Below are 14,094 nucleotides of genomic sequence, written 5' to 3' on the forward strand. Positions count from 1 at the left end.
GTGGAGCTGCGCGGGGTGAGAGGCGCGGGGAAGGGGGCTGCCTGCTGCCCTCGCCCTCGTCCCCCACCGGCGGGCCCCGGCAAGAATTCGGGAGCCAGGCGGCCAGGCTTTCTTAGTGCTCTGACATTTGGGGGGAACAGGTGAACCCGCCCGCCTACCCCTAACCCGCCCCGCCTGGACAGCTGAATCAGAGCGGACGACCCTGCCCTTTTAACGCTCCTGCTCCTGCGGAGGGCCCCCCAGCCATGGCCCTCAACAGTCCCCTAGAACCCACAGGGACTGCCCCCCATCCTGGCCGCCGGAGCCAGCCCTCTGCATCCCGCGGGCAGCCAGTGTGAAGCCGCCTCCTGCAGCCCCCGGCCCCTCCCCCATGGAGGAGGAGGAGGGGGGCGCGGCTGCCAAGGAGTGGGGCACGGCCCCCGCGGGGCCCGTCTGGACCGCGGTGTTCGACTACGAGGCGGCAGGCGAGGAGGAGCTGACCCTGCGGAGGGGCGACCGCGTCCAGGTGCTTTCCCAGGACTGTGCCGTGTCGGGCGACGAGGGCTGGTGGACCGGGCAGCTACCCAGCGGCCGTGTGGGCGTCTTCCCCAGCAACTACGTGGCCCCTGGCGCCCCTGCCACGCCTGTGGGCCTCAGGCTGCCCCAGGAGATCCCCTTCCACGAGCTGCAGCTAGAGGAGATCATCGGTGTAGGGGGCTTTGGCAAGGTCTATCGGGCCCTGTGGCGTGGCGAGGAGGTAGCCGTCAAGGCTGCCCGGCTGGACCCTGAGCGGGACCCGGCGGTGACAGCAGAGCAGGTGCACCAGGAGGCAAGGCTCTTCGGAGCCCTGGAGCACCCCAACATCATTGCCCTCAGGGGCGCCTGCCTCAGCCCCCCGCACCTCTGCCTGGTGATGGAGTATGCCAGGGGAGGCGCACTGAGCAGGGTGCTGGCCGGTCGCCGGGTGCCCCCTCACGTGCTGGTCAACTGGGCTGTGCAGGTGGCCCGAGGCATGAACTACCTACACAATGATGCCCCTGTGCCCATCATCCACCGGGACCTCAAGTCCATCAACAGTAAGTGGTGTCCTTCCCCCCAAAACTTGCTGCCACAGAACCATGTGAGGCCAAGCCTAGATGGTGGGAAATGGGGACACCAGAAAACCCAGCCTGGGGCAAGAAGGGGCAGCACTATACCTTTAGGGAGGCCTTGCCCCATTAAGGGAGGAAAGGGTGGCCCAGAAAGGCGGAAGGACTACCTGCCTCCCAGGCTAGAGTCACAGTAGCTCAATAAATGCATCAGTATGAACACTGTGACAGGCCCTGTGTTCCCAGCATGAACAGGACAGATGCAATGCCTGCCTTCATGATGTTTCTTGTCCAGCCAGCATGCCAGAGTCACACCAGGCAGAGACAGAACTCGGCCTGTAGTGAGAGTTTCTCAGCCTCGGCAGGGTGGTCATAGAGGGCTGTCCTGTGTTTAGCTTGTTTAGCAGCATCCTTGGCCTCTACCCACTAGATGCCATTAGCATTCCCTGCCCCCTCTCCTCCAGTTATGATAAGGAAAACTGTCTCCAGACATTGCCAAATGTCCCCTGAAGGGCAAAATTGCCCCCAGTTGAGAACCACTTCCTGGAGTCCTAAGCCTCTGCCCCAGCTGGCGGAGGCAAACTAGAGAAGATGAAGGAGGAGGAAAAGGGCCATATTTTACGAAAAGCTTCCAAGCTGCCAGGCCTATCACAGATTCTCAAAAGTCGATTGATTGTTGAATGAGGACTGAGGCCAGGTAGAGGGAAGGTTCCCCAGGACCCACACCTAGATCAAAGAGCATCTCATGACGTCAACGAATATTAATCGAGCACCTATTGAATAGGAACCAAACAGGGACCAGGATGGCCATGCCCTACTGATACAAACTAGAGATTTCATTCATTCCCTAGATATTTCTGGAGCGCCCATTGTATGTCCTGGGTCCTTAAGAGTATAGCAAGGGAAATCCCACCTTCCTGGCTCTCTTATCCTTCCTCTGCCCCATCTCATAAATCCGTGCATTTCCGCATTTATTTATTCTTTCATTTGGTATTTACTGGGCCAGATCATGTGCTAAGCTAGAGGAACCACTGGTGAATGAGACCAGCATGTTCCTTTCCCTTACATGAAGTGGGAGGGATTCTCCTTTGCCCTTGACTCTCACTTCTCATCTATTTATGATTCCTGTCAATTTTACATTTTGAAATTTATTTGAATCCATCTTTGCTGTGCCCCCACCACCACCTAGAACAAGGGCGTGTCTTCCTTACCTCCCAGGCCTGGCATTTGTACACTCAACAGAGAGCTCCCAACTGTCCGAGGCCTGCCAAGCCCTGAACCAGAGCTGGGGAATGGGGCAAGACAGACACAGATAGTCCTGCCTTCATAGATGCTCATGCCCTAGCTCCTCTGAAATGCTGGGTGAATGGAGGCAGGACTGCCAGCCTGCTCCTCTTGAAGGCTGGGGCCCCTTCTTGGCTCTTCCTCACCTCTGCTGATTCACAGCCTGCAAGTGGGGTATAAGGACAGCACTCCCACGCCCCCAAGTTTTTCTGTAGCCAGTGCCACCTGGACAAAAAGTTGGTGGAACTCCTTAGGCCAGACTTTCTGCTGTTTCATGCCTGAGACAGAGGACACAGGGTGTCCACAGCACAGCTTCCTCCAGTCACCTTTCCCCAAGGAGCTCATCATCTGGTGTCACTCATTCATTGGTTCATTCAACCAGTAATTCTTCTTCTTTTTTTTTTTTTACACCTACAGCACGTGGTCTTCCTAGGTGGTCTCCCATCCAAGTACTAACCAGGCCTGACCCTGCTTAGCTTCCGAGATCAGACAGGATTGGGCTTGTTCAGGGTAGCATGGCTGTAGACTCAACCAATAATTCTTAAGCAAATTAAGTATACTAGGCTCTGTTCCAGGCTCTGAGATTACAGACGTGAACGAGGAACGGTGCCCCCCTTATGGGAGTTACAGTCTAGTGATCAGAGAATAGAGAATATGTGATTGATATTTAGATGGAGAGATAACAAAATTTCCAGAGAGCATCAGGGGCTCTGACGGAAATAAAGCAGATTAAGGATGGGACAGAGATATCTCTACAGCAGATGGTCAGGGAAGGCAACATTTGAGCAGAGACCTGAACAAAGAGGACCCAGCCTTACAGAGACGTGGGCAGGGGAAAGGATGTGAGGTGGCAATGAGTGTGCCTTGCTGGAGAAACAGCAAGGGGAGGAGTGAGGCAGAGATGGAAGGAGATGAGGTCGGAAAGGTAGGCAGGGGCCAGATCACGAGCTTCGGGGCTCCAGTGAGGACTTTGGGCATTTTCTACAGTGTAGTGGAGGCCAGTAGAGGGTTTTAAGCAGGGGGCAACATGATCAGATTTATATATTATAAAAGGAACTGATTTAGGCCCAGCCTGGGAGATGCAGAAACAAAATGTAAGACCATGGGGTCACTCCACAAACAGGAGAGGTGGGGACTCAAGAAAGGAGGACTTCTGGGAGGTAGAGTTAGGCTAGAGAGTCACAGAGGCTTCCAGGAAGAGGTGGCATTCGAGTCAGGCTTTAAAGATTGGACAAGATTACTAACTGTGACCTTGAGCAATATATCCGATCTTGCTAACCCTGGGTTTCTTCATCTGCCAAATGAGCATCATAGTAGAATTATCTCATTATTATTGTGAGTGCAGAAGTAGCTGAGAATGGTCAAAGATAACGGTGGAGAAATAAGGAACAATTATGGCAACATTACACGCTAATAATAATATCTAACACTTTTAAAGGACCTACTGTTGCTTCAGGCAATAAATCTCTGCTACAACCGTATAAGGTAAATACTATTATCTCCATTTAACAGAAGAGAAATCTTAGTGTTAGGAAAAATAAGTTATACAGGGTTATACAGCTAATAAATGACAGAGCTGGGGTTCAGACCCAAGCAGGACACTGTACACTTTGGGGCCTCTGATGAAAGTAGTAGAATATATCAGTTAAAAGATTGGACTCTGACAACAAATGTGGTTCAGGTCTTTACCCCACTTTTTGCAGGCTGTGTGATCTTAGTCAAGTGACCTCATGTCTCTGAGCCTCAGTTTGCTAGTCAACAAAATGAGTAGTTTGCTAGATAATTTCATGTAAAGGACTTATCACTGTGCCTGCCACATAATAGTCTCCTGTTAAACACCAGCCAGGATTATTATTGTTAGTGACCGTAGGCAGCAAGTAAGCTGGAACCATTCAATGTGCTTGGGGGATATATCAGTCATATTTTGTCACAATAGTGTTGTGTAACAAACCGTCCCCAAAACTCAGTATCTTCAAACACCGTGACATTTATTAATGCTCATACATTTGCAGGCCAGCTGGAGGGTAAACTGATTTAGGTGAGACTCAGCTGGAAAGGCTTTACTCCGTGTATCTCTCGTCTTCCTTAGACCAGCGGTCCCCAGGTCCCCAACCCTTTTGGCACCAGGGACCGGTGCTCCTATGAGAATCCCATGCCTGATGATCTGAGGTGGAGCTGAGGCCGTGATGCTGGCGCTGGGAGTGGCCGCAAATACAGATGAAGCTTCGCTCTCTTGCTCACCTGCCGCTCACCTCCTGCTGTGTGGCCCGGTGGGGGGGGGGGGGGTTGGGGTCCCCTGCCTTACGCCATCTGGCTAGGCAAGGCACGTTCTCCTGGTGATGGCAGAAGGGCAAGAGGGCAAGCAGGCAGGCAAGGCCTCTTAAGGCCTCGGCTTGGATCCGGCACTCTCACTCCTGCCTCATGCTGTTGGCCAAAGCCAGTCACACGGCCAACCACAGTAAAGGATGGAGAAACGCGCTCTGCCTGTTTAGTGCAAAGACCTGCAAAGTCACGTGGCAGAGCGCGACAAAGAAAGGAGGAGAATTGGGGCCGTGAGTGCAGTATACCACAGGGGATGACAGACAAAGGAAACCCCGTTCACCCCTTCTCATGGATTCTAGTTCCCACTCTGGGGAGGCTGAGAATTCAGAGCCTAGACTAAGGAGAACCAAGGCCTTGGCCATCAACCTTCCACTTAGTTCCCCGGAGCCCAGGTTGGAGTCAGGGGGGCAGAGGATGCAGGGGGAGCTCCCCGCCCCTGGGAGAGAACGAGGAGCAGCTTGCATTTGAGGCGGGGGCAGGACACATGCTCTGTGCCCCAGCAGGTCTGGGGTGACCTACCTTTCTTCCTACCCCACAGTCCTTATTCTGGAGGCCATCGAGAACCACAACCTCGCAGACACGGTGCTCAAGATCACGGACTTCGGCCTGGCCCGCGAGTGGCACAAGACCACCAAAATGAGCGCTGCGGGGACTTACGCCTGGATGGCCCCGGAGGTTATCCGTCTCTCCCTCTTCTCCAAAAGCAGTGACGTCTGGAGGTGCTGATGGTGGGGCTGGGGAGGCCTCCTGAAAATGAGGGCGGGAGGAGCGGGTGAGGGCAGAGTGGGAGGGACAGTCTCCCACTGAAGCCAGGGGCCGGGCCTGGCAAAGGGACCTGCCAGCAAGGTCAGACTGGTCATCAGACAGGCCTCTAAACAGGTGTCTGCTAGCAGAAGTGGCAGCTGAAGAAGTCTTGAATTATAGCAAAAACTTCCAAAGATGTAGAGCTAGAATGTCAGCATTAAAGGCCCCTCAGACTCCATTCGATACACTGCCCCCGCTTGTTGAACAGAAAATTGAGGCCTTTTGTGGCAACCATTCATTCATTCATTCATCCAACTATGTGGGGCGCCAGGGATACAGTAGTAAATAAAAATAGGCACATCTCTGCTTGCAGGGGTAGTAAGTAAATTCATACACAAGAAGCTGAAAGAACCTGTTTTTAAGTTATAAAATAATGTTTAAAAGGTAATCCACCAAAAAAAGTATTAGTGTTACAAGCCCGGTTGATGGAGGGCTGGAGGATGGCTTTGCAAAAGGCTTTTCTGAGAAGCGATACTTGAACTGAGTTCTGGATGATAAGGAGACAGACTCTCATGGAGAGTTTGGGGGAAAGAAGCTTCCCAGGCAGAGGGAACAGCTGGCACAAGGGAGGTACTGAGGTGAGAACGAGCTTGGTGTGTTCTAGAAACAGCTACAAGGGCCCATGTGGCTGGCTGGAGCAGGCAGGAGATGACATAGTGGAGGGAGCTAGAGGGCCGCACAGAGGCGACTCTGGACTCGGCTATATTCTAAGTGCAATAGAAGGCCATTAGAGGCATTTATGAATGACGTGATCTGATTCAGCATTATCGCATCCAGCATTACCGGCTGTTTGGTGGAGAATGGGCTATGGGGGAAGGAGGGGGCGGGAGGCCAGGGAGGAGGCTATTGCCATTGCCACTGAGTCTTGATGGTGGCAGCAAAATTCTTCAAATCAGGGCCTCCTGCTAGGGAAGAGCCAAACCCAGATCATTCCCCAGCCAAGGCTGCAGATTGACCAAGCAACAGGGCCATGGCTTTTGGGCAGACAGGTCAGACGGGAAGTCACCTAGAGCAGCAAAGCCCTTTGGGGGAGGTCCCGACTGGCTTCACGTCAGGCGTTCATTTGTGGTTCCAGGCGTTTAGTGGAGCCATATTTCAGCAGCAAGGAACAGAAACCCCAAAATGAAAACAAGACTGAAGTTTCTGCTCCTATGTAAAGCTCAGGACTGATAAGGTGCCCCCAGCATTAGGGACTCAGGGTCAAGATTCCTTAACAGGGGTGTTATTGGGCAGGATACTTCTTCCTTGTGCAGTACTATCCTGTGCTTTTCAGGACAGAAGTATCCATGGTCCCCAGGCTTCAAACATCAGCAGCACTCCCTAGTCATTGTGACAATCAAAACATCCCCACAGGTTTCCAGGGATGTGGGAGAGGTGAAGGATCATGCCACCTCTAGTTACAAGCCATTTTAGCTTCCTCCACCTCGTATGGTCTCCATTCGCAAGTTCACGTCATGGTCCAAGAAGCTGCTTGAGCTCCAGCTTTTATGTCCACATTCCAACCAGTAGGAAAGAGAAAAGAGGAAAGGGCATCCCTACCCTCTAAGGACACTTCCTGTGTTCTTGCATACTACACACCCTCCTTCGTCCCACTGGCCAGAGCAGTGGTCATATGGACATACTTAGCTGCAAAGGAATATGGGACATTATTTCAGGCAGCATATGCCCCGCTCCAGTTCACCAGCGCTGTCACTGAGAATGAGGGCAGGGCTTGTGTCTGTTCGTTGCCTAGAACGGTGTCTGGGACGGAGTGGACACTTAATAGGTAGATGTCGAATGAATGCATGAGTGGACACGGGGGGCATGGGGCTCTGCTACACATTAGACACTGCACACAGTGGCGATCAGGATCCAGAAGGAGCATAGTTAACTGGAGAAGATGGACACGCAGGTGACGGTAGCACAGCGATGCAGGCTCTGGTGTTGTGTAGCCGTTAAGGCACTGTCATGGGCATCAGGCAGACTGAGGCCAAGTGTAGCTCCACCACCACTTATTAGCTGTGTGACCACGGACAGGCAACGTAACCTCTGTGGGCCCGCACCTGCTCGTCAGGTAAAATGGGGCTCGCAGCGGTACCTTCTGCCTTCCGAGGCTGTTGCGAGGATTACTGAGTGCCTAGCACGGGGTTGGCCTGGCCTCAAGTAAGTGCTTTATAAATGTTAACTAGTGTTAACTTGTCTTTAGAGGTTAAGTGCCAGAGGTTCTGTGGGAGCATACAGGAGGGGCCTCTAACCCAGGTTTGGAGACTGGAATCAAGGAAGGCCACCTGGCAGAGGGGCACCTGAGTTGAAACTTAAGGGACAGTTGCACAAAGGGAAGGGTTTTCTCACCGAAGGGAACAGCATCTGCAAAGGTCAGAGGTTAGGAAGAACCTCAGTGTAGCTGCAGGATGCAGCTGGGGTTGGCACAGGGGCTGAGAGCGCTTAGAGGTGAGGCTGCAGAGGTCATCAAAGGTCAGGGCTAAGAAGGGTAGATTTGCCCAGGGGACGAGGGACAGAACAAAAGTGAGACTAGAGAGCAACCCCACCACATCTATTTGAGATCAGGCCATTGGAGGTCGCATCAGGTTCTGGTGGCCTCCTCGGCCAAGGCTGGGTGTTGGGGTGAAGGAGACCCACCATGGGACCAGAGGCAGGACTGGGGTACAGGACTGTGGCTGGGTGTTGGGGTGAGGGACACCCACTATGGGACCGGAAGCAGGACTGGGGTACAGGCCAGGGTTGGGGAGGGCTGTGGCCTCACCCCTCCCTCTTCCCCACCTGCAGCTTCGGGGTGCTGCTCTGGGAGCTGCTGACGGGTGAGGTCCCCTACCGTGAAATCGATGCCCTGGCCGTGGCGTATGGTGTGGCTATGAACAAGCTGACGCTGCCCATCCCCTCCACGTGCCCCGAGCCCTTTGCCCGCCTCCTGGAGGGTGAGCCAGGGCCCCGTGGACAGGGCAGGCTCAGCTTGGGGTGGCAGGGGTCCTGGAGCCCAGACCTCGCCCCTTTACACCCATGCATACCGCCGGGCCCCGGACTGAGGGAGAGGAGCCGGACCCATCAGACCACGAACGGTTCCCCCCACACAGCCGGCTCCTCGGCCCCCTGACCCTTGCCCTGGCCAGGCCTCCAGCTCTGAGGGCAACCCGTCAGGGTTCACTGGCCCTAGGATTCTTCCTCCGCCCCTGATCCTGCCACCAGTCAGGGAGCGGGTCTGGGGGTTTCTCCCTCAGAGTGTCACCAACCGGAGTAACGCCAGGAATTTGGCTTTGGATCCCTTCCCCTCGCCCCGCGGAAGCTGTCTGTCCACAGTCCCCTGAAGTCCTGCCTTCCACTGAGCAGGCCGAGGCCCCAGAGCAGGGCCGCTGACATCTCCACTCCCCCTGCCCCCTAGAATGCTGGGACCCAGACCCCCATGGGCGGCCCGATTTTGGCAGCATCTTGAAGCAGCTTGAAGTCATCGAACAGTCAGCCCTGTTCCAGATGCCACTGGAGTCCTTCCACTCACTGCAGGAAGACTGGAAGCTGGAGATTCAGCACATGTTCGATGACCTCCGGACCAAGGAGAAGGTGAAGGCAGGGGCAGGGCAGAAGGGGGAGGGATGGAGCAAGACCCCTGAGTTCCCATACCTTGGGTGGCGTATTTCCCCTGAGCCCGGAGTTTGGGGTCCATGCAGGGCCAGGGGAGCCTTTTTTGCATATTAAGAAAACACAGCCTCCTGTTGGCCGATGCGTAAGAAAGAGGCACTCTGCCCTGAAGCACTTACGAGTGATACCGTAGGACGCCAGAGGCTGGTGTTTAAGTTCAGCAGCAAAATGAGTGAGAGAGAAGGAAGGGGCTGCATGCAAAAAGGATTCGCAAAGTATAGGTAACTGTTGGATGATGGGCAGATGGGGGCGCACTATTCTCTCTCTGCTCTTGTGGATGTTCGAAGCGTTCCAAATTGAAGAGTTGAAAAATTAAAAATCAAAGAAGGAAAAAAAAGGCACCCTTTCCCTAGGCCAACATAGACCCCTGCCCTGGCATCCAGCTTGGCTAGTGAAGTGTGAGTTGGATCGTGCCCCCAGTTTGCCCCACAGCAGGACGCCCCTGTTCCGGGCCCCAGCCCGACCCAGCAGCCCTGGGGCCCGCCCCGGAGCAAAGGAGTTAAGCCCCGCCTCGCAAGCCTCCCTTCCCCTCTCCAGGAGCTCCGCAGCCGGGAGGAGGAGCTGCTGCGCGCGGCGCAGGAGCAGCGCTTCCAGGAGGAGCAGTTGCGGCGGAGGGAGCAGGAGCTGGCCGAGCGCGAGATGGACATCGTGGAGCGGGAGCTGCACCTGCTCATGTGCCAGCTGAGCCAGGAGAAGCCCAGGGTCCGCAAACGCAAGGGCAACTTCAAGCGCAGCCGCCTGCTCAAGCTGCGGGAAGGCGGCAGCCACATCAGCCTGCCCTCTGGTACCCATCTCGTCCCTTGAGCATCATCACCCAAGAGGCCACATTGGGAGCATCCCGAACCCAGGGTTTATTGCTTCCCTTTTTTTTTTAACTTTTTTTTTTAGTAAATATATCACACACAGAAAACAACCAAAAAACTATACAGCTTAAGGAGTTAGTATAATCACCCCCGTGAAAGCAGAGAGAACATAGAGCCTGAAGTTGCCCTCCACATGCCCCCTGCAACCCCTTGCCACACCCTAAGAGTAACCCTGTCTTGACTTTCAGGGCAATTACTTTCTTACTTTTCTGTATACTTTTGTCTCCCAACTATTTGCTTCATATATTTTAATCTGCCTCTTTTTCCCCCCTGATCAAAAATTTGTTGAGGATACATCATTTATGCTGTAGCATTTCCCACAGCCTGGATTTTGCTGCCTGCATCCCCTAGTATTACGTCAGACATCCCTATGTCCCTGGAATTTCCTATAAATTGGTATTAGGTTAAACCATATAAAATTGTTGGTGTTTAGTCATTTTTGACCTACCGTAAAACAGAATTTTCACACGGATCTTAAGCCTTAATGAGTTCCAAGGTCGGGTTTGATTTTTGTTGTTTTTGGCAGACCGCTCCCTAGGTAATGTCAGAATGCACATCGTGCCGGTCGTCTCTCTCTGTGACATTACAGCCATAGAGTGATGCCTCGAACAGCACCAGCCTACAGTGCAAGTCACACGTGAAGTTTTAAACTTTCTAATAGCTATATTAAAAAGAGGAGAAAGAAACAGGTGAAATTAATTTTAATAAAATATTTCGTTTAGCCCAGTTTATCCAAAATGCTATGGTTTCACATGTAATCAAGAAAAGAAATTGTTAATGAGATATTTTACCTTCTTCAACACTAAATCTTTGAAATCCAGTGTGTATTTTATATTTACAACACATCTCAATCTGCTAACTTTTCATCAAAAGTACTCGACGTGTATTTAGAGTCCATAAAATTTACAGTTGAAAATGTAGATTCATACACCCAGTTGTTCCAAACATGCTTAACTGTTTCTGATGACTGAACCGCATATCTGTTTTTAAAGGTAAACTTTAATTAAGGCAATACTCCCAATTCCTCGGTAGCACAAGCCACATTTCAGGTGCTCAGTTACCACATGTGGACAATCAGGTCTAGATCCTTAGCAAGGGCAGCAGCTCAAACCTGAGCTTGCATCAGAGGTACCCAGAAGGCTCGTCCCACCAGAACTGCCGAGTTGGGGAGAGCCGGAGAATGTGCATTTCCAGGAGGTTTGCACTTGTTGATGTTGCTGGCTGGGGACCGCACTTTAAGAACGCGTGAAGGAAATGCGGAACGGCAGCAGTCCGTCTATACTTCTCTAAAGGGGACTTCTCAGGTCGGCCATGGAACTATTTGCTTAGGAAAGTCTCTCTGTTTTGCAGGATTTGAGCATAAGATCACAGTCCAGGCCTCTCCAACTCTGGACAAGCGGAAAGGATCCGATGGGGCCAGCCCCCCCGCAAGCCCCAGCATCATCCCCCGGCTGAGGGCCATTCGCTGTGAGTATCTCCCACGGCCCTGACCAGTCCATCGGTCGGCAGACTTCTCTGAGCACATACTGTGCACCGAGCCAGAGGACCAGCAGGGAACAAGACAGGCAGGGTCTCCTCGCTCCTTCCAATCTGGGAGAAACAAGCAATACACAAGTCAGTACGCAGAATAATTTCCAGTAGTGACAAGCACTGTAAAGGAAATCAGGGAAGGAAATAAAAGAGAAGCGTTGCCATCTTACATCGAGAAGGCCTGCCTAGGGAGCTGCGGTTTGAGCGGGGACCTGCCTGGTAAGGAGGAGCGAGACACGTGGCGATCTGAAGGACGGGTGTCCCTGGCAGAGGGAGCAGCAAAGGCAAAGGCCCAGAGGTAGGAACAAGCGTGGTGTGTTCATCAGCCCCGAAGGCCACCTTGGCAGTAATAGAACGAATGGGAGGCAGAGCAAGCAGTGGGTTTGTGGTCGGGGGTTCCACAGGGGCCTGATCACTCCAGGACTCTGGGACAAGGAGTCTAGATTTTATTTGGAAGGTGATGGGGGAGCCCCTGGAGGGCTGCGAGCAAGGCAGTGATGTGATAAAATGTACCCGTTCCCTCTGGCAGTTGTGAGGAGCGTGGACAGGAGGAGGGCGGGCGTAGGGGCAGGAGACTGGGGACTGGCCTGGGGTAGGGCCTCGGAGGGGAGATGGCCACATCCAGGCTGTCTGGCAGAGGTGGAGCCACTGGGGTTTGCTGATGGGTAAAGGATACGGGCCTGACTCCCAAGTCTGTTCTGCACCTTCATTCACCCCCAGCCTTGCCCCACACGCTGCCCCGCCCCCCTGCACACCTCTGTTGGGTACCAGCTTTGTACCAGGCAGAGAAGTCATTCTCATGAGGGACACAGAGACAAATAACAGCTGAACAGTGGTAGTCAATACTGGTATTAGGGTGCATTCAAAGTGTGACAGGAATGGAGAAGACTGACTCCAGGGAACAAACTACCCCAGAGCTGGAGGCTGAAGGGGCAAGCAGCCAACCAGGCCAGGAAAGGGGCTGAAATGGAGCAGAATCCAGTGAAGGGAATAGCACGGAGGTGTGAAAAGGACCATCTACAGGTCTTTGGGGACCTGTAGATGCGGGGCCCCGACCATGGCACTCATGCCCTCTGCCCGGGATCCCAGCTCTACCCCGCTCCCTCCACACCAGCCACGCTGGCCGCCTGGCTGTCCCATGCCCTCTCAGGCTATCCCGCCCCAGGGCCTTGGCATTTGCCGTCCCCTCTGCCCAAAATGCTCCTCTCCCTTGTGCCTATCCAACTCACTCCCTCACCTCCCCAAGTCTTCGCTCAGATTCCTCCTCCCCTGTGGAGCTTCCCTAACCTCAGGCCTAGTGTTCCCCACAGCACTTACCGCCTTCTAATGCCTGCACAGACGACTTACCCAGTATGAGTCTTGCTGATTGTCTGTCTTCGCCCACTGAACTGCCAGCTGCCAGGGCAGGGGCTTTGTCTGCTTCGTCCACTGCTGTCCTCTAAGCACCCGCCACGGGGCTTGGCGCAGAGCAGGTGCTCAGTAAACACGGGGATGAATGGACGGTCGAAGGGTTAGGGTTGAGGAGTGATGGAGATGAGGCTGAGGAAGTCAGCTGGGAATAACATGAAGGGCCTCAAATGCCAGGCCGAGGAGCTGGAGCATTGTCCTGACAGCAGCGGGCAGCTGTGGAAGGGTTTAGAGCAGGGGAGGGTCATGACTGGAGTTAGAATCCAAGATCCTCCGGCTTCCAGGTGGAGGAGGAATCCAAGGTGGGAGTGAGGCTGGGAGCCCAGCGGGGACAGACTCTCCAAGACCCAGTAACCGAGTGGCTTCTCTCGGCGCAGTGACTCCTGTGGACGGTGGCGGTGGCCCCAGCAGTGGCAGCAGCAGTGGCGGCAGTGGGACGTGGGGTCGCAGTGGGCCCCCAAAGAAGGAAGAACTGGTTGGCGGCAAGAAGAAGGGCCGGACCTGGGGGCCCAGCTCCACGCTACAGAAGGAGCGGGCTGGAGGGGAGGAGAGGTAGGCGGCTACCCTGCGCCCACGCCCCACCCCTGAGCCCCGCACTCCACCCCTGAGCCCAGGGCCCCCAGAAGGCCCATGAACCTCCCCCCACCATTTGGTTCCCCCTGCAGGCTGAAGGCCCTGGGGGAAGGAAGCAAACAGTGGTCATCAAGCGCTCCCAACCTGGGCAAGTCTCCCAAACACACCCCCATCGCCCCAGGCTTCGCCAGCCTCAATGAAATGGGTAAGACAGGGAGGGCGCCTTCAGAGGAGAGGGGAGAGGACATTCCCTGGCCTAAGGGGACCCTAACACAAGACAACACAGTGATCGTTCCCCACGGTTGTGGGGAGGAAGCCAGATTTCTGGGTCAGAGCGTAGGTGGCGTTCCTGGAAAGGGGGACAGTGGTCCCTGGAGTGGGGGCATCACTCCCAGGTTCAGGGTTGGAAGGGGATGGATTCTAGAACTATGCTTAGCCGACTTGGTGCCGCTGTTGGAGGGGTCACTGGGGACAGCCCTTTGCCTCCAAGTCCCAGAGGCCCCGGGGCCACGGGTACCCAGAGTCGAGTGCCGCCCTCTCCCGCTTGCAGAGGAGTTCGCGGAGGCTGACGGAGACAACAGCGGGCCCTCCTCGCCCCACAGCACCCCTGCCTG

General features: G+C 54.4%; 1 protein-coding gene and 1 pseudogene across 1 annotated transcript in view; one reads left to right on the plus strand and one right to left on the minus strand.

The window, feature by feature from the left end:
• Positions 1 to 6: 6 nt before the first annotated feature.
• MAP3K10 (mitogen-activated protein kinase kinase kinase 10) overlaps positions 7 to 14,094 on the plus strand; it is a 15,172-nt gene continuing 1,084 nt past the window's right edge. The window contains exons 1-9 of the mRNA XM_025050857.1: positions 7 to 1,055; positions 5,212 to 5,392; positions 8,244 to 8,392; positions 8,854 to 9,029; positions 9,645 to 9,891; positions 11,321 to 11,437; positions 13,285 to 13,459; positions 13,573 to 13,685; positions 14,031 to 14,089. Of these exons, the coding sequence (XP_024906625.1) occupies positions 371 to 1,055; positions 5,212 to 5,392; positions 8,244 to 8,392; positions 8,854 to 9,029; positions 9,645 to 9,891; positions 11,321 to 11,437; positions 13,285 to 13,459; positions 13,573 to 13,685; positions 14,031 to 14,089 (1,902 nt within the window). The 5' untranslated portion in view covers positions 7 to 370. The remainder of the gene's footprint in view (positions 1,056 to 5,211; positions 5,393 to 8,243; positions 8,393 to 8,853; positions 9,030 to 9,644; positions 9,892 to 11,320; positions 11,438 to 13,284; positions 13,460 to 13,572; positions 13,686 to 14,030; positions 14,090 to 14,094) is intronic.
• Positions 2,760 to 2,878, minus strand: LOC112484420 (annotated as a pseudogene).

Source organism: Pteropus alecto, unplaced genomic scaffold, assembly GCF_000325575.1.
Source record: "Pteropus alecto unplaced genomic scaffold, ASM32557v1 scaffold271, whole genome shotgun sequence".
NCBI classification, from domain to species: Eukaryota; Metazoa; Chordata; class Mammalia; order Chiroptera; family Pteropodidae; genus Pteropus; species Pteropus alecto.